This window comes from Pogoniulus pusillus, chromosome 11 (assembly GCF_015220805.1).
Source record: "Pogoniulus pusillus isolate bPogPus1 chromosome 11, bPogPus1.pri, whole genome shotgun sequence".
Classification (NCBI taxonomy): Eukaryota; Metazoa; Chordata; class Aves; order Piciformes; family Lybiidae; genus Pogoniulus; species Pogoniulus pusillus.
This window is the reverse complement of record NC_087274.1, coordinates 23,540,249-23,564,124: the sequence shown is the minus strand read 5'-3', so window position 1 is coordinate 23,564,124 and position 23,876 is coordinate 23,540,249. Positions and strand designations below refer to the sequence as shown.

At 39.4% G+C, this 23,876-nt stretch overlaps 1 protein-coding gene across 12 annotated transcripts in view; it reads right to left on the bottom strand.

Moving 5' to 3' along the window:
* STK32B (serine/threonine kinase 32B) overlaps positions 1–23,876 on the bottom strand; it is a 176,905-nt gene that overhangs the window by 87,804 nt on the left and 65,225 nt on the right. For 11 of the 12 annotated variants that reach the window (XR_010304036.1, XM_064151487.1, XM_064151491.1 and 8 more), the window contains exons 2-3: positions 19,286–19,341; positions 14,863–15,014 (exon numbers count right to left, since the gene is read on the bottom strand). Coding sequence is in view for 11 of the 12 variants with exons in the window: in XM_064151480.1 (XP_064007550.1) it covers positions 14,863–15,014; positions 19,286–19,341 (208 nt within the window). In the remaining variant the exon portion in view is untranslated. Of the gene's footprint in view, positions 1–14,862; positions 15,015–17,185; positions 17,259–19,285; positions 19,342–23,876 lie in introns of those variants that run through there. The other variant, XM_064151488.1, reaches the window with a different exon arrangement.

Here is a 23,876-nt window from a genome sequence, read left to right as displayed (position 1 = left end):
ACATGAAGACCTTCTGACTTTCTCCAGTACTGTTGCTGTAATTCATCTTCCTCTTGGACTAACCAGTGGTTATATTAGCTATCCTTCTGTACAAGTCAGAACAGTTTTAGTCAAGCCTAGTACTTGACTATATAAGCCAGCTTCCAGGCATTTAAGCAATCTTTAGTCATTAGGAGCATCTTGGTTTGGTTAGTTTCTTAAAAACCCCTTTCTCTCACAGTATCAGTGGTATCAGATCTCTGCTACAAGGTGGGAAAACTGAACATAGAGTTCATTCTGTTCTGAAAACATTTCTCCCCCAAACACACAGACCTACACAAATAAACAAAAATCTAGCCAGGACAACTAGTGAGTGGTGTCCCTGCCCATGGTGGTGGGGAGGGTGGGACTCGATGATCTTTGAGGTCCCTTCCAACCTAAACCATTCTATGATTCTATAACCTAAAGCAAAAAGGTGCAAATGTTTATTCTTGTGTTTTGGCTGCCATAAAGGAACACGAACAGAGAACTTAATACATTATTCTCTACCCACTTGGTATTTGTAGGTTTGAAGACCTCAAAAAATCTGTTCAACATGGAATGAAACTATAGTTAACATTATGTTACTTTGTAATCAACATGTATGTGATAAAGGTAAAAAGCAAACTTGGCTTCAGCCAGATTGGCCTTCTCTGAAGTTAGACACATACCACAAACGACACCAATAGAATTGCTTTGACTGAAGTTAAATTTTCTCTCCAAATCTGCCACTGAAGCTGCTTTTCATCAGGAAATATAGCCCAGTCTGAGAAAAGCTGCTTTATAAAATCATATCTCCTAGAACTGTCACCAAGTTAACTAATACACAGCACTCAAACCCCACTAACTTTTGCTGCAGTAAGAAGTGCATACATCAGACTGCACTGCATTGACAGATTTCATATGCTAAAGGTCCAAGATTACATGATCAGCCCCTCAACTTTTGAAGCCTACACAGACATGTTATCTGCAAGGTTTTACTTTCCTCTTCATGCTGCTGCTCCAAAGGACAAAGATCTTGAGAAAACAGAAATTAGGGGGGGGGGGGAAATTGAAGTGACAATACCAGTAAGAGGTAGTAACACTGTCCAGCTGGTTTGTAAACCTAGCACCAGAATAAAACTTCTCAAGTCTTACCAAAGTAAATGCTAAACAAAAGAAAAATCAGTGGCAGGCAGCTTTCAAAGCACTACTGGCTCCTAAGGCAGATTGGTGGTCTGTAAGGCACATCTCTCCCTGCTCAAAGATGACATTCTCAGTCTTTCTTAAATAAAATTAACTGTGACATCCTCATCCCCTGCATAGCAATAACACGCTCCCAGACAAACAGTGCCTGAGGAGAGATGTGACAAAATACTAATTAAGGGGCTGCTTAGTTACAACTCCTTCCACTGGAAGCCAAACACACACGTTTTGCACGGCAGCTTTGACAGCAAATATTACATTTGGGAGACTGATAAACATCCGCTTCAACAGGACATTCCACAATTAAACAAGCTGCTCCCTTTCTGATTCGTTTCACAAGAAAACCTGGGAGAAGTGAATAAAACCGTTTCATTTATTAATTACATGGGTCATTAGCTTCTCATTTCTGAAAACCAAACTTGTCACAGTATTTAGCTAGAATTATAATTAAAATATATATATAAAGGGACCTTCTCTCACGTGTCTCATTTTTGTATCTGAATGCCTAGCAAACAAACAACAAGCTCCTAGCCGAGACTGTGATCACATTACCCTTTGAGCTTGATCTAGCATCAGAATGCTCTTGGACACACGCTGGGGCTTTTTTTGGATGAAAGGAAGTCTTAAAAGCAAATGATATCAGGATATGTTTTTTAATATAGAAGAATTAAACATAGTCTGAGGAACAACTGAGCAGTATCACTTCTGAAAAAACAGGCTTTCCATCAAACATGTAACCCCAAGATGTTAAAGCCCTTTCTTATTTGAGATGTTCCTTTGCAGCTGACATCCTTGGATTCTGGGGAATGCTTTGAGAAGCAATTAACAAGAATTATTGTGCTAGTTTGAAGCAGGCTAGAATGTTTTGGTGAAAAGAACTAGTTCACAGGCTGTAAAAGGAAAACACTGGTGATGTCTACTTTGCTCACAGTCTTGCTGAGAAGTGTAGGAACAAGAAATAAAAACATTAGATAACCACTTGGCATCACTCTCACTCGGGCTGCTGGCTGAGCTGCATCTCTCTAACCTCACCCTCCATATTGGGCTAACTCACTTTGCTTCCTAACTCCCTGGCCAAACCTCCATTCTTCCTTAGAATTGGGGTAAGGTGGAGAGGGGTAAGGGGAAGGTGAAGGGGTGCCTGAGAGCCCCTCCTGGGGACTCAGGTTTCTGGGAGGGGAGTTGTACTTCTGTATTACCTTTTACCTTGTATATTTCTGTCTATAACTGTATATACTGTAAATATCTGCTTGTATATTGTGCTAGCTGTAAATATAAGCTTCATTCATATTTCCAGAGCCAGTTGAGTCTAATCTGGGTGATTTCTAAAAGGGGGGAGGGGGGGCGGGGAACACCCAAACCATCACAATTATTTTGACCAGTGACACAGTATTTTTTAATTATTGATGTTCTTTACAACATGTATATATTACAAACCAGCAGAAATCTGGTGGAACATCCCTATTTCATTGTCATTCTGTTTCATTGAGGTTTTTTGTTTAGTTGGAGGAGGGGTTTGGTGGGAGGTGTTTTGTTGTTTTTAAAAAACAACCAAACAAACCCCCTAAGACTATGAAATATATCTGACTTCAAATAATACACTGAAGTTTTCTGGTGAAGCATTGAATAATATGACAAAATTTTGCCTCTGGTAGAAAAGGAACTTCATTTTTTAATGTAAAAGGGCAGCTATGAGCATAGCTGATGCACTGCTTTCTCTTTCACCACATTCTGTCATTGACATGGTATGCTATACTTCCCTTTTCCATCAGGATAGTGGAGGGGGTGGGCATTTAAAAGTATTTCATGCTTTACTGTTGGGTTGCAGTGCTTTTTGCATGAATAAACAGTTTCTGATGATATTATATCCCTTTTTCAAGACCTGAAACTACAAGCAAAATCAAATAAGCAGATTCATATCATTGCTTTGTTTCACGCAGGACATCAGCACTGTTTTTCTACCACTACTAAAATCCCTACTTTTGCCTGTTACAGGCCACAATTTCTCTCAAATTCATGACAGCAACTGGTTTCCCTCCTGCTCCTATCTATTATGATCAATTTAGCATTCCTGAGACAGCCACACCACTACTGGCTGATCTTGGAGGTCTCTTCCAACCTAATTGATTCTATGACACTATGAAAAAAATCTTCAGAAAGTTTTAGCCATAATAAAATCTGTCTACACTAAATTAATTTCTGTGAAGCTTGGTTTATAGTACTGATCTTTGCCTTAGTACTGAATATTTCTACAAATAAGGGCAATGAGGCTGTAAATCAGCTGCAGATGGACAAAAAACCTCACAGAGATATGTAACTACCAGAGATTATGTTGACTACAAGGGCGAGCAGAGTCAGAAACAATTGTCAAACATAATAACACTGGGCTGAAACAACCTGTAGGACAGGAAAACACTGATGGGCCCTTAAAAATAGACATAATGATCTCTCAGGTATTTCAATGGCTCTCCTATACCTACATTCAATGGATTCTTTGCTAGCAATAGATCATTGATGTCACAAAATGGTTTTAGTCACCCCTACTTAAGGGATATGCCAAACAGGCAGATATGTGGGTGGCAAAACATTTGCAGCATTGGGAAAGGGAGGTCATGTTTCCTGTATTCCAGAAAATACTACATTAATAATTACAAATATAGGCAAAAATGTATAGTTACTAGTGCTGCTTTTATTTACCTCAAAAGGTCAGTTAACCAGCTGATATAAGTAGAAAAGAAAACTGTTTTTGTACAGGAGTATTAAGAGCAAGTAGCTGAGAGAGAAACAAAGATTAGGAAAGCAACAAGGAAGAAGGAACAACAGGGAGAAGGCAGAAGAGAGATAAAGAGGCAGGCAGAAAGTTGTAGTTCCAGAGGAAAAAAAATGCAACACCAAACAGTTAGACTTGGATGATCTGAGGCTCCTCTATAGTCTTCAGTTAATGGCACACAAAAGAAGTGTTTGCACCCTTCCTGACTTCTAACTTTATAATTTACTAACCAAAAAGTCTTGAGGTCTGTTGAGAAATGGAGGAGGACTGGATGGTGACAGCTACTGATGTCGTTCTGAGTTAAACCTTTGCTTCCACAGCAAGTGTTAATTGCTTTCTAATTAGCAGCCAGGACACCAAAAGGAATAGGAGGAAGAAAACAAGTATATGAAAGGAGGAGACTTTTCAACACACAGAAAACCTGTCACTGTGAGAAGTTATACTTCCAATATTCTGATCTTGAGGGGAAAAGATTAGAAAGAGTATTCTGAGCTGAGACCAAAATTAGAGCAGTCTTATTAACTCAGAAATTACATTAGTATGAATCTTGTGATACAATTCTGACAATGTAAATCCTCTCATTCATACAACGAGCACAGATAACAACGCCCAGAAGAATATAGTAGCTATGTCCTGTACTTTCTTGCCTTTAACCTGCTCTAATCCTTGCCTGCAGGCAAAGAAGAAAGGAATGTTGTTAAGTACTGTCACAAGTGAAAACATTTCATGCCCATTCTCTGTGGAAATTTATATAGAGCCTGAAACAGCAGAGACCTCAGCCAAGAAAAGTCTGTCATATTTAAATTAATTCTGTGCTCTTCACAACTTTGTTGTCTATATAGGCCTCCTAACATCATGGAAACTGAGGATAAATAACCCTTATGGTATGTTTTCCTTGCAATAGCCTTCAGAAGGTTGGGGGAAGAGTGATCTTCCCAGCAAAGAGCATATACACATAGAAAAGGCAGAAGTCACTGGTGTGCTGGCAGTGCACCTGAAAATGTTCATCTATGGACTCTTGAAATTCCATAAATTCAAGGGTGCAGGGAAGTCTAGATGAAGGGTAAGTAACAATTCTCTCCAAAGCCAGCTCTCAATCTTCTATCTACATCAGAGATAAATAATTTTGTCATTACATCTCTATTCTCCTTTTTTCTTGCATGGAAAACTTCAGCTGGAAAGAGCGTGGTCAGCTTCATCAGACATACGCTTCACTGGAGGGAGGACAGGTACTGGTTCCTTTTACAGCTGCCTATTATTTCTCTGAAGCAGAAACGTTGTTCTGATAACCTGGCTGCTTCCTGTTTAAGCAGAAGCAGATCTGGCTGCTGAAAGTGCTACACAGATGCATCTTTCATTTCCTCTATTTCAGCTGCTGCTTATGACTCACCATTAGCAATTTTAATTATAAAAGCCTCCAGTTATCATTTTTGTGTCCTACCCTTGTTACTTATTACAAAGTGTCTAACCCTAATTACGATGAGGTAATTACTGTTGTTGAGTGATGACAGTCCTCTATCTTTGATTTAAACTCTTAGAATCAATGGTTCTGCCTCTAAAGAAGCCACCACCATAAAATATTGATCGACTCATTTTACACACAGTGCTGGGAGCTGTATAATACAGATATTTAAGACCAGCAATTAGCAGGAGACTTTTCTGAACACAGTGGCATTTAAATCAGAGGAGGATGTCTGAAAGGACAAAGATATGGTTATCTATGGTATGAACTGTGAAGTACTTACTACTTAATGAGGGTTAAAACCTTTTCACTGCTCTGAATCTGGTCCTTTGGTACTGATTCCAAAGTAATATTTACTGCAAGGTACGTTAGCTGTTTAATGGCTGTAATCCAAGGAAGGACCTTCCATTTCCAATTATGTTGCCCACCTTTCACTTGTAACCTTCCATTTGCACTCTCCAAAGGCACTGTGGCTGTACCTTCAACCCACGGGAAAGCATCCCAACCACCTTTATCTTCATGGAGCTGCATGGCTAGATTTTTCAATATTGTGTTTGTGATCTGGCTTTACAGCTTTTAGGCCACAACCCAATGCTCTTTGTCTTGCAGCTCCCAGTCCACAACTTTACAGCCCTGTAGATAACTGTACATAATCATTTACATCCCTGGAAGATGTACAGAGCTTACCAGACAGTCAGCATACAACACAAGCACCTGAAGAAGTGTGCTGCAATGAGGACTCATACCACCACAAGCAAGAAAGACAAAGAGTTTGAGGGAGCCCTGGTGAAACCTATAAAACACTTACAAAACAGTGTTGGAAAATATCTTTACACTGGTAAAGGCGCTCACTTGGGTGTCCTACCACTGCAACTTAAATGAGAGGACAACTTGAATCTCAAAAGACAAGAAAGAACTCTATACAGCTGTGTTTTTCTCAAGGTCATGAAGGAAAGTTTGATTACTGGAGTGCACAAGGATATTTGTGATGCAAATTTGGATAAAAAGGGGTGAAGGGAAGGTGTTTTTAAGATTTGGAGTATATTTTTATTTTATTATTCTACTCTGACTTTGATTGGTAATAAACTCATTTTTCAAATTGAATCTATTTTGCCTGTATTGGTAACTGGAGAGTGATCTCCCTGTCCTCATCTCAGTCCCCAAACCTTTTGTTATATTTTCTCTCCCCTGTCCATCTCTGGAGGCGAGTGATAGAGTGGCTTTAGTGGGTACTTGGCATCTAGCCAGAGTCAACTCACCACACTTATTTCCACAAAGCCCCATTACCTTTCTCATCATCATTATTCCTGCTTTCAGTTTGTCTCGTACCCAGATTATGTCAGCAGTACTCAGAGAAAGAGGCAGAATTACTGTAAAATAAACTGAGCCAAAGGGAGGGTTTAGAGTATCCCCACAAATAATGAAGCAGTCTCTAAGACTCTCCTGTAATTTCTCCTCTCTGAGTGCAGACTGTCACCACTGTAATCAGACTTCTATTCAACCCAGCCATTTTTGTAATGGCCATTTTTGTAATTCTCCAATACATCCTGTATCAGGAGGTGCAGTTTGGGCTTTCATTTGAGATTCTTTTTACTCTCATCAAATCTTTACGCATCAAACCCACTTCCAGAGTTTTCTTTTTCACATAACTCATCCATACATATCCATCCTCAGGCTTCACAAGTGCCTTGTTTTCCTCAGCAGACAGAGCTTTGCTTTCCTAAAATGTTTGTGAAGTAGCAGGTTTGCCAAAGCAACCCTTTCTTGTACTAAATAAACCCTCTAATTGTCAAAGGCAAAAATCAACTTAATCAATTTCTGCCTGGCATTTTTCCTCAAAGGGAGTAATTACAACAACCACTTATTGCAGTCCATTGTTACTTGCTCAATGTAAGTTTATAACGCACATCCCATTTAAACCTGTCAGAGAGATCACAGTATCACAGTATCATCAGGGTTGGAAGAGACCTCACAGATCATCAAGTCCAACCCTTTACCTCAGAGATCAAGGCTAGACCATGGCACCAAGTGCCACGTCCAACCTTGCCTTGAACTGCCCCAGGGACGGCGACTCCATCACCTCCCCGGGCAGATCATGACTCAAGAGTCCTGGACATGAGCTTTTCTTGCAGTTGCTTCCAGTGTTTGGTTTCCTTAAGACACCAGAAGGAAACAATTCCTCCTTCCACCACTTGATCACCCTACACACATCTGCCATGTTTTGTGGACTTAAATCAGATCCATGTGATGAGTGTATATTAAAACCAAGCTTCTCTTCTGCCAGCACTTAAGAAAATTTGCAATTACTTCATATTCCCTTTCTCCGTAGCTCTAAGTGGGGAAGTCTACAACTGCCTTAAACACCTCTACTACAGACTAGCATCAATGATTAAGAACAGTTATATAAATCACATGCTAGAAGTAAAGAACATTTTTCTAAACAATTCTTACAGTAAGAAACAAGCTTTCTCTAAAAATTGTATGTAAACTAGATTGTTAGGTGTGTCTAAACTCCTCTCATCTTTGTCTCTTGAATGAAACAGTGAGCAAACGCCTCGGACTATAATTTACAGGAGAATCAAGGTCAGCATTAGAGAATCAAGATGTTTCTGCATATCCAGATTCTCTTTCTAGTTGAAGTAGGCATTTAGAAGAAATAACAGATTTTATCCACTGCTCCATTTTCTGTTAAATACTTCTAGCCATCTCTGTATAAAACTTTTGTATGAATACATAGTTAGGCTAGGACATAACATCTCCTACCCTGCTTTCATTGTTACTAATAGTGCATTAGCTAGGATAAAAAAAACCTTACTGGATTTGAATAGACTACTCTGTAAACAGCAAAGAGCCAGAATTGCAGATCATCATCCCATAATAGTTTACATTTTTACAGAAGACTGCCATACCTGAAGACACAATAGCAGATCATTGTGACCAAACACTCAGACAATCTCATTATTTAAAGGTACATCACATTTTTAAGGCCAGTGGCCAGAGTGCAAATTGTCAGTTTTAACTATTGGCTTTGACTGATCTGTCTCCCTTTGCAGTCATGGAAACTTGCATTAAACCAAAGACAGAGGACCAGTGGAACCTAATTAATGTCCCATGTATGTTCTGTAGGGCTGAAGTGTTGGGTAGTTATTTGTAACAGGGTGGCAGCACTGCAACACATTTTTCAAATGCAGAGTTAAAGGATTGTTGCTTGAAAAATTTGTTCCTATGAAAATGTAGATCTAGGTGAAGAGAAATAAGTCAGAAGTACAGGATGGAAAGAAGAGAGTCCCTCCCACCTCCCTGTACAACCCATGCCACCAACTCCTCTCAGATGACATATTTTGAGGGATATGTTTAAAGAAAAGGCCTTTTGGAATTGTTCTTTCATTTAGTGCCTGCAAGCCTAGCGGCTTCAATCTTCTGCTTTCTGCTGTAAAAATCTGCAGCCAGCTTTTAAAATAATAATAAAAGCTTTGATAAATTTTAATGAGCCAAAAGTTCCCCTAAGCAGGCAATATTTAAAGAAAAATGCATTGCAGAGCTTCTTTTCAACCCCACTGCTTGCCATTTTAAATCCAACCTCTTTGATATAATTCTTACAATGCAAAATTTACATTGTTTTATACTCAGTACTTTTATTACTGCTTATTTACACTTTTATACCTGTAGGGTCACAGACTTCTTTCTTCTGTTTTTAGAACAGAAGAAAAACAAATTTAGCAAAAAATATCTCCAATTTTCAACATCTGGCACTCTAGCAGGAGTGAAAAGGAAAGATCTAGCTCAGACAGCTGACAAATTACCTGAAGCATACAGATATTTCTTCAGTTATCACTATTCTGATATTCCTTGCTAGTTCCATGGTGGGATTTTGGGTTGGGTTTTGTTTGTTCATTGGTTTGGGGTTGTTTTTTTTAATATCAATGACTTGACTGTTATTTTCACCTAAGTATAAAGGAACTCACCTCTGTGTTTTATCTGTTTTGAACTATGTGTATCACCAGTAAAACCTCAAATACACTCTTAAAGTAAACTATGAATAAGTTCCAAGCTTTATTATGCCACAAATAGTCTCCAAGGACTTCAGCATTTTTGGACTAGGTGTGGAATTGTAAGATCTGCTTAGTAGCAAAGGTCTGCGGAGAACTTGTGAAACTCTTATTCTGTGAAGATCTGCTTTGCATTCATTCTGGAGCTCTGTGGACAATTTTACAAGCACGTGCAAGACAGGTGTGCAATCTGATGGCAGCCTTAACATCTGTGGTGGTTAGGCTTTGTCATTGCAGTGCTGAGCTGCATCTTGTATTGTCTACATTTAGCAGAGCTTTTAGTAAAGCCTAATTGCAGCCCCAGTCTCCATACAATAAGCAGGAATTGATCCAGCCTGAAAACAGTAGATTTCCATGATGAACTTATTACTCTAAAATGGATTATGAAAACCACTTTACCTACAGGACCTACAGGTTATGTCTAATTGAGCACTAGTACCATGTTTAGCATTCATAACCTTTAAGACATATATTTTTTTAAAGGGGGGGGGGGGGAATTACTGCTTGCCTAAATTGGCATTTGAGGAGCCTGAAGCAATGTCTAAGGGCTTTCTTCTTTCCCCACTCATTATGTTAATAGCACTGAAACTCTGTTCCCTTGCAAGATCTCCTCAGAATACCCCTGCCGCTGTGCTGGAGCTCTGCTTCTGTCCAAAAATGAGTAGTCAGCCCTACCAGAAATGTTCAGAGGATTATTATGACTATCTACACTAGAGACCCAAGACATGGCCAAGGTTAAATCTAGGCTCATGAGGGTCTGCTTCGGATAGAAGATATCTCCCTGTAAAGGTAGAATGAGGAAATAATCACAAATTTATAAGAGGAACTTGACTGCATGGAATTTTCCTAGAACAAAAGTGACTATTTTTCCTAGCAATTTGATGTTTATCAGTCTTCATGATAAAATTCTCATTGCAGTGAAAGCTTTGGGTGAGAAAAGTTTGTCTTGAGTCAGCAAATAGAGCCTCTCTGTAAGAATGATGCAGAAGACAGACTCCTAAGAAAGGTCCCAGGATGCACTAAGGCTTACACAGGATGAAATATCTATTGCAGCAGTTTTTAATGCAAAGAAGATCAAAGCAACTATGCTGAAGGGCAACACCTGTTTTTATGAGGAGCATATTAAAGCACAGAGAATTATGTATTTCAAGGTGAAAGCAATTTCTTACAGGAAACAATTAGTCAACAGCACAAAATTCACTATAGGCAGACTCAAGACAGTGTTCCAATACTGGCAATTAGTACCATGAGGCATTAAAATCAGCACAAAAATAAGTAACTGTCGTGTCCTGCGTTCTTCAGTCAGTGAGGATGTTATAGCTAACATTAATTTAGCACAGGGATTCAGAGGTTACCAATAGGCTATGTTGAGTCCAATGTAATTTCTGTATCCAGAAATACTCCAGGGAATATTTACAACTCAAGACAAATCTTTCCTATATTCTCATCTCTCAATTATCCTACATTTCCTGCTGCCTCATCTTCTTTTCCTGCCCTTTGCCTCCATCATTATCTCATCTAAGGCTCTGGAGAACAGACCTTTTTCAGTCAGAGATATAAAACTTCTATATCTTTACCTAGTCCAGATTTACATTAATGTAGTGATGAATTGCTCTAGCTATTTCAGGAAAGTACTCACCCTCTGCTCCTTTCTATAGCAAAAGGAGATCATCCATCTAAGCTCTGTGTGAGACATTAAGTATATCTTTCTCCCTCGATTTACAATCTCTTCTTGCCCAGAAGGAAATCTTGGAGATATCTAGAATGGTCCAGGATTGCATGTCCTGGGGTGCATGGCCTTATCTAAATTCAGAGATATATTAAGAAATTAATGTTGTATCAATAAATATCAATGGCTGTTCTCCAGCACTGAGACCAAGTGGCTCAGAGAAGTCCCTGCTTGGACTATTAAGCAGTCAGCTTGAAAACCAGAGTGATGGGAAGCAAACTGCCTACTGGGAGAAATCTATCTGTGCCTGGAGCTTCTCCAGGATAATGCTCATGCTGCAACTCACAGCTAGGCTAAGAGAGGGTCTAAAAATATTTACCAGTATGAATGATCGGGTTCAAGAGTCCAGGAAGACTATTCAGTTTTAAATTACTGGCATAGACACCGCTGAAGACAGCAATATCATAATCTCTTTTCCCATGAGTTAGGCTAAGAGAAGCTGGTATAACAAGAGAGCTATGAGCATTCAACACCTTCATCCCTCTCCAGGAACACAATGTTTGTTAGGATCCATTGTTTCACAACATTTTGAAGATCCATGTACTATTGGGATAGACACCACTGCAGCTTGACTTAACCTTTTCAGCAGGACTCATTGCTGAAGAGTCACTCAGGCTAGCAGCAAACAGTCAACCTGTGTCCTAACAGGAAACACCACAATCCCTGTGTTCTGTTCCTGAAACACATTGTCACTTGTCTGTTGCATCATGGAATTTATTAACAGCATTTAGTATGGACTCTTACAAAGCTCAGAAAAGACATTTTTAATCCTGTAAAAATTGCTTCCACTCTAGATTAAGTCTACTGTGTTCAGGCAAGTTCCACAGGCACCATGCTGCAGCTAAGAAAACTCACTTAAGAGCAATTTAAACCATGTCCTTTTGGTACTTGTGGTTTCTGATAGGTAATTGAAGTCTGAGGAGCAGAGACATGCTATGGGGCAGTCCAAGGTGATGTTTCTCTCAGCCTGTTCTAGAAGGCAAAGAGGTAATTTCCAGCTATGTGTGTACATACCTGTACATTAAACAACCCATCCAACACTTGAGCCTGAACACATACTTTCTTCTCTGCAGCATTTCATGTCCCCCCCACCCCCTGTCCTTTTTGTCTCCTCTGTTTTGAAGACAGACTGGGGAATTAGGTGAATTCTGAAATACATGAGCTTTTTGGCTGTGTTCTTCACTTATTCCAGTTTTCACTGGACTTGAAAGCTGACCTTACCCTGTCTAGTAGCAGCAGTGTACTCGTGTAGATCTGCTTATGAAATACATGCATTTTTCATTGATTAGTGAGCAGAAATAAAAATAATTCAAAATACAAAGCCACTTGGAGAATGCAGCTAACACTTCTTTATGGATTGTTAAATATATCAAGCATATTGTTCTGCCTATACTAGGAAAATGACCTATAAGCTTACAGAAGTTAATCTTCATCCTTCTCCCTCTGTTGCCTTTGAAATTGTTCTGACAATTTTAAAAGGATAGGACACTTTTAAGCCAAGTTATTAAAAATGAAATTGCTTCAATGTCCCAAAAGTTTTGAGGTATGGTCCTGAATTTTTTTCAGGTTTTTCTGTTCCACATCAGCAGAGAAACCATTTTGATACATGATTACTTTGCAAATAATTCTGCCTTTTATGATAAGCTGAATCATTTTTAGAGCAACAGGTGGATCTTCCCATGTTTGAAGACAAGCTGTGTAATGACAACTCTAGCCACACTGCTACACCTGAAGTAACCTGTCTTGACTTTGTTTTAGTGCATGTTGAGAGAAAGATTTAAAATACAGATCCTTCCAGGAATATTTGTCTTGCCCAGGGGACACCCAGATTTCTGGAGAAAGATAAGCACGGATAAAATGCTGGATCTTGCAGAAGCGTGTTTGAGTTTCAATGTGGGACCACGTCAGGAGCTGACATTTCTACAGTTCTTTTATCCATGCTCAAAATACACATGCCATACAACAGGTCAATAAAAAACAGGGCTCCTTTTCATTTCAAGAAGGAATCTCTATCACCAGAAATACCTCTAACAGTGCTGTGACTGGCTACAAGGCTCACATATATTTAAGCATTTATTCAATTTCTTTTCTAAAATGAAGGTTATAAATCAAGCTGAAAAAAAAAAAGTTGTTATCCTCCAAGCTATTATAGGCATTTACAGAAGAATGATTCTTTTCTGTGTCAGATGTTATGAAAGACAGTTCATCCTTCAAATAATAGAAACTGAAATTATGAAGCTAAATTTCATAAAGCTCAGGGAAGAAGCACGAGCCTCAAAAAGCTTTTCAATATAGCTCTTTTGGAGTTAGGATGTTACCTTTGTTTTATATTAACTGTTCTGTATTCTAGTGTGCACTGGAGTTACTGATGGGTGCCAGCAGAATTACCCACTACAGAAGAGTTCCCTTCTTTCCTCCTCGTTTCCCCTCCACAGGAATTTAACTGATAACAGATTGCTCTCCCACAGTTCATTACTACTTTGTGCAGTTATCAATGTATAACTAAAGGGCTTCCCAGTCTTTGTGATTGTTTCTTGAATTGCCAACTTTTCTCTCTGATGGTGCATCTTTTCAAAGGAAGATTAATGTGCTTGGTTAGCATTCCCTTTGCTTCAAGGAACTGTTGGGAGATGTGTCAAGTGTCAATGCAGTTATTTTCTGAAAGCTTTCTACAGTTCTGGTTGTGTATGTCCAGGCCCCTGTGTCTCAGCAGAGTCTCATATAGCCATACTCTGACTGCACAGCTGCCAACTCTCAACAGGAAGGGCTGAGGCCCCTGGAATAGGGTATCTTGCTCCGATTTCACCGTTCTGCTTATGGTAGTAGGTGAAACATGCTGGAGAGCATTTCCAAGAGCTTAAGCCAGCTGGCAGGGAGCAGCTCATGCTGCTGCTAAGAAGTCTTTGCTGATGAAGGGCACTGGCCACACCACACTGATCCTTGGAACACCATGACTCTGAATTTATCCCAGAAGCTGTTTAGGAAAGGGTTGGCTCACATAGAATAGATGTGTGCCAAGGTCCAGTTCAGCTGCTTCAGGCAGCAGCTAGTAATGTTCCTGAGTGCCATTTCACATGTTAGCTTAGTTGTGCCCTCCCAAGTTCATGTTTTGGCTGTAAGGAGACCCAAAGTATGTTGTTTATCGCAGGCATTGCAGGCTGTGAATCACTGAGATACTGAGGCAACAGGGTTATGTTGCTGCACCTGCACATCTTCACAGGACCATCCCTGAATGTGGGCAGTGATTTCATATCTGGGTGTAAGCCTTCAGACTACCCCATGTCCTTTTGTCACATACCACACATTTGAAAACTAACCTTGGTGGCAAGGAGGCAAGACTGCTGGCTGCTGAGCTGTGCCACAGGCGATACACTTCAGGTCCCAACCCATAGGATGTGACCCATCATTTATTATGTGATCTGATTCGTGGGCAGGACTTCTCTGTTTTCTTTTCAAGGCTAGATCTCGTCACTCTACCTAAACAGCATCCTATATAGCCTGACCAGCTACAACCAGTGCCAGAGACGTTAAATATAGACCATTAGAAGTGCACTGCAGCATCTCAAACAGTGTCCTTTGATAGCCTGAATTGATGCAGCAACAAGGGAAAAACAAAAGATGCTTGATAGAATTTTAAAGGCTTGCTTACCATAAATTGACTAGGAAGGGATGCTCAAGGCCTTGCATTATCTGTAGCTCCCGAAAAACATTTCGAACTTCATCTCTCTCGATGCACTTCTGTTTGTTCATATATTTCATGGCATACATTTTCTTAGTGTCCCTCTTCTGTACAATGCACACCTAATCGACAGCAAAGTAAAAGAAACAATTGATAGCTGCAGAAGGGAAACTCGGTTGTGACTTTGAATAAAAGGAGCCTCTCATGATCCACTGCTGGATAACTATAACCTAAGATCAGTATCAGAAAGCCCACATCACAGCTATGCTGGACTCTTTGTAGTACTTTGTGATTAATAAAGTAAAAGAACATCCCCACCCTAGTATATGAAGAAATGGAGACCAAGAGAAGTAGCATAACTTCCAGAAGCTGTGAGAAATACACTTCAATTGCTAGGTCATTAGTCAGAGAAATCAGTGCCTCCCGCCTAGGTGAGTGCACAGTCATTGTCCTCAGTGCTGCAGGTCAATACACACATCTTTATTACTGCATCACGGACACAGCCTGCGTTCACAAGGCTCAATATCTTCAAACAGTGCAGCCATGATTCTGGGCTCCCATCGGTTTTAACATCAGTGGAGCTTCAATCACTTCATCAGAAGTCACTGTTTTGCACAGCCAAATGAATCAGAATTAAGTCCTGTGTTTTGCCATCTTCAAACAAGATAAGAGTGTGTACACTGAAATAATAATGTGAATGATTTAAGGAAGTCAGATTTTTTTAGTACACCTGCTGCCAAACACACAGAACCTGAAGAAAATTGGTACCATCCTTGAAAACTAGTTGTTTCACTTGAACACTAATTGTTTTGCAGCAGTGAGCTCACAATTCTATGGTTACTGTCACAGTAAAGAACAGTGATAATTATTTCACCCCAGTAAGTTTTGTACCTATAGGATTATCTTCAAACACATAATTTTCTTTGATGAGAATGATGGCTCTACAAATAACCAAATGGGAGGAATATTAGCCAGATGAAACAGGAGAGACCAGTAGCTACTTAGACCAGTGTTCAGTGTTATTGACATGAGTATTTTATCCGCTTCTGAACTGACTTAGAGGGCAAATATTTAATATGTGAATAAAACCTGTTTGGACAAAATTTGTGATATGGCCCACTTCAAATGTGTGTAGAGATACTAATAGCTGGAACATGCTGAGCATAACTACCCTACAGATCTTTAAAAAAATAAATATCAGTGTTTCTTGTTATATATGAGGAGATCAAAACATAAGCAAAGATCTATCTCTATCTGCCTGGCAAAACAAGGTCGCTGAAGCCATCAAAGCTGCTTTTAAAGTAGTGCCACATACTGTGTTTGGATACCATTGCCACTCTTGAGCACCTTGCAGGTCTCTACGTACAGATACACACAGCAGGCACCAACAAGTGCCCGAGATTGGGGCAAGTATTGCCAGGAGGATGGAACCAGGCTCTTCTCAGTGATGCCCAATGACAGGACAAGGTGGAAGCTGAGGCATAGGAAGTTTCAGGTAAACATGAGGATGATTTATTTTCCACTGTGAGGGTGACAACACTGGAACAGGCTGCCCAGGGGGGTTGTGGAGTCTCCCTCTCTGGAGATATTCAAAACCCACCTGGATGAATTCCTGTGTGATCTGGTATAGGAGAGCCTGCTCTGGCAGCAGGATTGGACTAGATGATCTTTCAAGGTCCTTTCCAGCACCTGACATTCTATGATTCCATGAAGTATTTACTGGGTGGTCACACACCAGTCTGCCATGGCATGCTTAAACAAAAGTGTTCCTGACTTACACAGGAGCTACAGCTGTGGTGCTCCTACACAGGCTCAGAGCTCAACTTCTCCATCTCTTACCATGTGCAACCTGAGCTCTGAAAGGACACCTTTAAAATCAACTTGGTTGTTTCTGGAAACAAAATCATGCTCCTTTTTAAAGTCTTCTCTCCCTATTTCCTACACACCTCACAAGTGCTATGACATATTTTCACCTTTTTCTGAGGAAGTTGCTATGCTGCTTACAGGACTGCACCTGCTCTGTTAAGAGCAAGATGTCCCCAAGATGCCATGTGTGCTGAGGCAACAGACTAAAACAGGTGCCCACTCCACAGAAAAGATAAGCTCCTGAGATACAATCACTTCATGCCAAGCAGCCTAGGAATTCTTGTAACAGCAAATGTTGCTATTGTGAACTGAAAACACCAAAGGAAAGGCAAAACGCTGCTTTCTGAAGCCAGCTGGAAAGGACAGAATGTGGCTGGTGAAGCAGTCAGCCTTGATGGAAGAAGTGAGGTAGAGTGCTGAGGATCACCTTGAGCTCTGTGCACAGGTCCAAGCTGAGCTGTGTGGAGCCTCCGTCACATCAGATACCTCTTGAGCAATATCCTGCCGAGGCCTAAGGTTGCTGTAGCAACCACAGCAGTTTAAGAAATATTGAGAGAGAAAGAGAGCAATTGTACCAACAGCAATAAAATAAAAAAGTAGAGCATGTCTTAAAAAATCCTACTGCTCTCAGAAAAACAAAAAAGGCCACAGGACAGCCATGAAGGAAGAATGCAGCTTAAAGGCAGGCATGACACCAAACACGATGTTACATGCCACAGAATGCTGGAGCACAATAGACCCTGGAGAGTAAAGAGCAAGCCAATAGAGACACCCTACATCATTTGTTGATGTTTTCTGCTGCCAAGCACTTCCAGAAGGACAGTAATGAGAAAAGCTGCCAGTAACAAGGCTTCTACATCAACGATAAGGGCAAGGCTGACTCAGAGTAAGAAACTTGAAATGGCAAATTATTTACTATGTTGTGCTTTTGGCTATGGTGTAATAGGCCCTTTAAAAGCAGATTCCTTTCATTCCTTGCCTGCAGAAGTAAGAACAAGATGGTTGGTCAGAAGCTTGCATTCATTTAGGAAAAATAAGCCTCTTGTATTGAGGAGAGAAGGACTTACTCTGTTGCATTTGACAGCTGCAAAATAAGGATTTAAATTTGGGTAGGACTTATTCACCAGTCCTTTCTTGCATTACACATGTTCTTTCAGGGCTCTGAAATGCTGCTCTCACTCATACATATCCCCAGAGCAGGTTCACAAGAGTACTGCAGACATGTGAACCTGTAAGAAAATCAGATGTTTGTAGGAAGGTCTCAGAAACGTACACCAGTTTTCTGGATGCCTTGGAGAAGAGCAGACAAAACATCAGCCAACAAGCCCTCAAAAGGCTCGTTATATTTTCCCTACATGATGAGGAAGGGTGAAGACTTCTTTGAAAAGGCAGCAATAGGAGAGCTGTGAATGAGGAAGCTTTGAAGAAAGAGAGGCATAGATCATCTTTATGGCACCCAAAGTAATTTGGATTTATATTTAACTGCTTATACTGTACCTAACTTGTGCTCCTGAACCTCTTTTTACTTTGACATGATATTCCATCAGCCTATTGTGATAACAAACAGCCACAGATATCCAGCTGCCCTGATTAAGGGATTCCTGAAGACATTTTACACTAGCAGCACATTCTCCTGTTTACTCTTATTCCAGGCGAATGCTCTTGGAAACTACTGAACCAAATAAGGACCATGCCATTCTGAGAGGATTATTTCAGGCCCCTTTAAGAGGAAAATAATTGTTCTGTGTAGAAGGCCAAGAGCCAGTAAAGTCCTGTGTCTGCATGTGCTTAATGCATAACTACAGAAATAGCTGACCAGGACTCAGTTGGCATATACTCAAGAATTATTCAAATCAAGATCTAGACAACTATTGCCTGATCAGTCACTGAAGTTATATTTCACCTTCAGAGGTATTCCTGCATGTAATTGTGTCTAGTATTTTTATAAGATGATTTTCTGGGATTGCATGGCCCTGTATTGGAATTTAAAACCTTCTCATAGTCTTTATTATAGGAAAGGTCATCTACTCATGTGTAAACAAACCATTAATCTTCTCCATTTCAACAAAAGCCTGTTGAATTGAACAAATATTGACTCAATGATCATAATTACAGTGAGTGTTGGTTTATTCAGTCCCAAGAGTATTGAATCTCTGTAAAGTGCTTTTAAAATACTACACTTAAAGACATGAATAAGTCCACAGATTTAAGAACAAGACACTCTAGTTGCCTGCCTAAAACTGTGATCTGCTTCTACCTTTTTAGAAATTAGTTCCCAAAATACAACCAAATAAATTCCGACAATTTCTGAATTATTATAATAATTATTACTCACATTTACTTAATGGATTGTAATAGAACTAACTTCATGACTAGTCCACGTCAGGCCATACTGATAATCAGACATCTTATAAGAAAAAGACACAAAACCTTTGTTTCTTGAGCCAAAGTAAGTCAAGTCATGCCAGAAATAGACAAAGGAATTCTCTCTTAGACTTTTAAGTGCTAAAAATAAATTGTCTCTTACCTTTCCAAAACTCCCTTTTCCTATAGCCCGCAATATTTGGAAGTGGTCAAAGTTAACTGCAAAATAAAGGAGAGAAGAAAAGGGAAAGAGTTTGTAGAGTGATAAGTCTGAAGCAGAAACCAGGTAAGGAAAGAGATAAGCGTGTTGCCAACCAACATTGTTTTATCATGTGGTATTTACTTCTCTTAAAACATCAAATGTATTTAATAACTAAAGAGGATGTTTGCTTTAAAACATGCTCCATTCATTTTATTCATCAACTGATCTTGGCCCAATGCCTCCAACACCCAGTTTCTCCTAAAAGAAACATATCACCATGCTAACCAAGTAAGAAGACAGCAAGTTGGTATTACACAGGCATTAGGAAAAACTGCTCAGCATTTTCCAGAAAAGTTAAGATCTGTTAAAAGGGTACTGAATAATTCAGGTAAGCAATACTGTCTGCTTACAGCTACATAGTAAAATAAGGAAAATATTGTTACAGTCATCACTCCGAAAGATAATTCCCATATTCCCTTACAGTGAGAGAAACTTTTGGCATGATGAGCTAGCAGAATCAGCCTCTCTGAACTTTGCCACTGTAATGCAATGCTTAATGATAATGTTTTGAGACTATTTCATAGATGTAGCATAAGTTTGTTTGGGAAGGAAAAGAATAAGCGTGTGTTTTGCATGTACTAACACACAGCCCATTGCTCTGCCTAGAGGAAGGACTGTACACTCTAGATTACATGTATAAATGAACAGGCACACCACACAACACAACTGCAGTTTGCTGAGCTGAATGTAGCAAAAATAAAACCAGCAGAGTCTTTAAATCATAGAATCAAACAGGTTGGAAGAGACCTCCAAGATCTTCCAGTCCAATCCAGCACCCAGCCCCACCCAATCAACCAGATCACTGCACCAAGTGCCTCATCCAGGGTCTTCCTGAACACCTCCAGGAACAGTGACTCCACCGCCTCCCTGGGCAGCCCATTCCAATGCCAATCACTGTCTCTGGCAAGAACTTCCTCCTAAAGAGGGAGATTTCATTTTAGCTTGGTAGCTGAATGGATTTACCCCTACTTTGTGAAAAATCTACCACAGTCTGACCCAGCCACTGAAGGGCTTTGCTGCATGGGTGAGAGATTTAATTTCACAGAAATGTCATTATTGTTGGTGTCACATGAGACTGAACACAGCAGAGTTCAGGTTCACTGATAGGTCCTGTGGCTTTTTAAAAATCCAAAAACACCCTGAGCAAAATTGATGCTGAGCTGCTGAAACACAAACCTGGCAATGTGTGATACAGCTTTTACACTTGTTGGAAGAGACTCACACTTACAGCTAAACTCAGTGACTCAGAGCTGACAAAGCTCACTGCAACTTAGCAGAATTGTTTTTAATTAAATCTTTCTTTTGTTTCTGGCTTGGGTCATGAACCTTCATCTATCCACCTCTTATTGGCCTTATGGGAACAAGCAAAAATATGGGAACAAACTGTCACTGGAAAAATGTGGTAATATGAACAAATGCAACTAAAATGTGATGCATGTCATGGTAACTACTTTAAATATCTGTCAAAAAAAAAAGTTGTATCAGCTGAAGCTAAGCACTGAGCAGGAAGTGGCAAATTTGATATGCATCAAGGCACTGAAAAGGGCTGAAATCTTATTTTCCCTGTTGCAGTAATATTTTATTTATGCCATTAACATCACTTATAACATGCATTTAGGCATTTGTTTGTTTATGCATGCTTACATTGCCTTCGAGGAAGTATGGTTGCTCCTTTCATTAGTGCAGCTATAGCAACCACTATCCTAGTAATTACTGGAGACCACATCAAATCCAGAGCTGTAGTCAGCAGGCTCTGGTAATCAGCAAACCAAGATGGTAATTCTGGATATAGCAAGTTTAGGATTTGGATACTAAAATTAAATTGCATAACCTTGCAAAGCACTATTAAACAGTTTGGAAACTGGAAAAAAAGTTGTGTCCTGAATCACCTAGAATTTAGGGCTAACCAAATGTCTGAAAAGCAAGATTGCCATTGGTGATCTGCACCTAAGGTCTCTGCCCACAGGTTTTACCAGTGCAGGGCTGTCTCGTGTTTCCTACTAATCAGTACTTCCACGATGGACAAAATGGTGAGTTTAGCAAGACCACCTTCCACACAGACTTACGTCAACTTAAATCTTGATCCCACAAGTCATCATTCCAAATGCGTACCCCTGAATAGAGGATTTGAGAGCTTAGAGACTAGGATCTTTAAGCTGAACCTCAAGGTTGTATTGACAACATTCAAACCAATATTAGATCCATTCATATCTAATAGAGAAAAAGCCAGTTCTTATCCCTTGTGGCATGCTGCTGCTGTCTGTCACTCCCCTGCTTTAAAACTTTTTGATGTTTCCTTTGTAGATTTAAATTTTTTTAAAAGGAATACATTGTTTACAGAAAACATAGTTTGAGTCCATGATTTTCCTTGCAGTCATTCAGCTGAAGCCAGTTGCCCAAAACAACTAGAAAACTATTATGGCAGTCTGTGATTATCTACATTTCAGTCAAGCCACACTTAAGTTTTAGTCAACTATATTGTTGTCCTGAAGCCTGCCTGGGTTTGAAATGCATCACTTTGATGAATTCTTTTTGTTTTGTAAAACTAAGATTAGGCATTTATTTTTAGCTATGAGAAGGACATTTTTTTATTGCCCATATAATTTCTGCTCTGTTTTTCTCTACTTCCTTCTGTAATGGAGTTTGTTGCCCTAAATGACTAGAACATTTTTTTGTTTTAATTAGATTTAATTTTATGTTGGACTTCCATGAGAAAGAAAATATTAAATGAGGCATTAGACCATGAAACTTCAGATGGGTTTTCAATAAGACAAATAAGTGGTGAGAAAACACAGCCACTGCAATTGATAAAACATTCTCAGGTTTTACATTTAATGACTAGAAAATGAGATGTTACACTTCAGGTTTTGTTGTTTGTTTGTTTTTATAGTGTTTTATTTCTACAATTCAAGCCTTTTCCTAAATCAAGTACAATTGACAGCATGTTTTGTGCAGAAAAAAAAAATCAAGTGGCTGTGGAAGTATGTCAACACAACTGAATGTACATTTAGGAGGAGTTAGGCTTACAGCCACCATGCAAAGTGTTAATTCACTAAAGTGAGGCAGCTTAGTCTTTTTTGATCACTCACTACGTTGTACACTCAAAAACTGGGCAAGTCCCTCCCTTGGGGCATTAGAAAAGGGTAGCTTTGCAGTTGAGACCAATAAAAAGTTCAACTAGGTAGAATTAAGATGCTTTAAGCAGTCCCTTTAACAACAGGTCAGCCATGCAGAAGTCATGTTAGCACCAGAACACTGATAAACAGTGAATGGTGAAGCTAAGTTCAGCATCACCTTCTTACTCCAGCAGTCATTTTCCTTGAGTGTTTATAACTTCACACTTTCAGATTTTTTTGCTTGTTTTGTCTATCACACTCAGTTTTAGGCTCTGTATGTGCTTTTTGTTCCTTCTTCTGGGTGAAAATTCAGCACCACAAGGTGCACCACTTACTCAGAAGAATTACAGCTCACTGTGACCTCTGGCATTTCCAGTGTTTAAAATACCATTGCAATCAGACACTGCCATTTCCTCTTTGCAACAAGGATACCACAGGTATTGTATTCTTGTCCTCTAAAATGTGGCATGTCTAACTCTTGTGGAGCCTGCTGTTGTAGCTAAGAATATTTTTCTCACCCAAGGCCCTGATGATATAATGGTGTTGCTGGCAGAAATACACTTTCTTCAGCAACAGTGATATGACTATTAGTCTTTTGAAAACAGGTTTCTTGGTGTCCTTTACTCAAGAGGAAAAATATTTTTTTTCCCAACTTTTTGAGCACTCCTTTCATTTTACTACACCATACTCTGGAGATCTCAGACTTCACCTCTAAGTCTTAGATTATGAACATTTTTCAGAAACCAAAATTAATTCATATTGTCTTCAACTAATGTCTTATTCACAAAATGAAACCATGAGCATTAAAAACAGTATGAGGGAGGTTTAGGTTTCACTGATTTTCATCAGGGGTGGGGGGGAATAATTCAAGAATTATTATAATTTCCCACGTTCAACTCTAAAAACCTCACCATTATTTCAAAACTGAGAAGGATTATGGAATAAAACAGATATTTGGCTAACTAAGGAAGAAAGTAGATCAGCATTTATGACCTATGGTATAGTATTAGCATGACTGATGCCTATTAATTTCAGCAATGAGCTATTTATGTATATAAATTAATGTATTTTGTTTCTTTCAATTTAGTCACAGTCAAGTAAATCCTAAATTGATTCCATTGCACAGTTTCAAGTCTCTATTAATAACTAAGTGCAAGTATACCATACTTCAATTATTCTCCTAGTTTTGAGTTAGCCCCATGTAGAGCATTTTCCAGTAGTTTGATCTTGAGCTAATAAAAGCTTACATGATGGTAATTGCATTCACACACTGAAGGAAAGTTTGCATGTTCTTGCCAAGTGGAAAAAAAAAAAAAGTCCTAGCTATTAAAGACACTTGATCAAATATATTAGTATACTCAAAAACTACCAGAAAT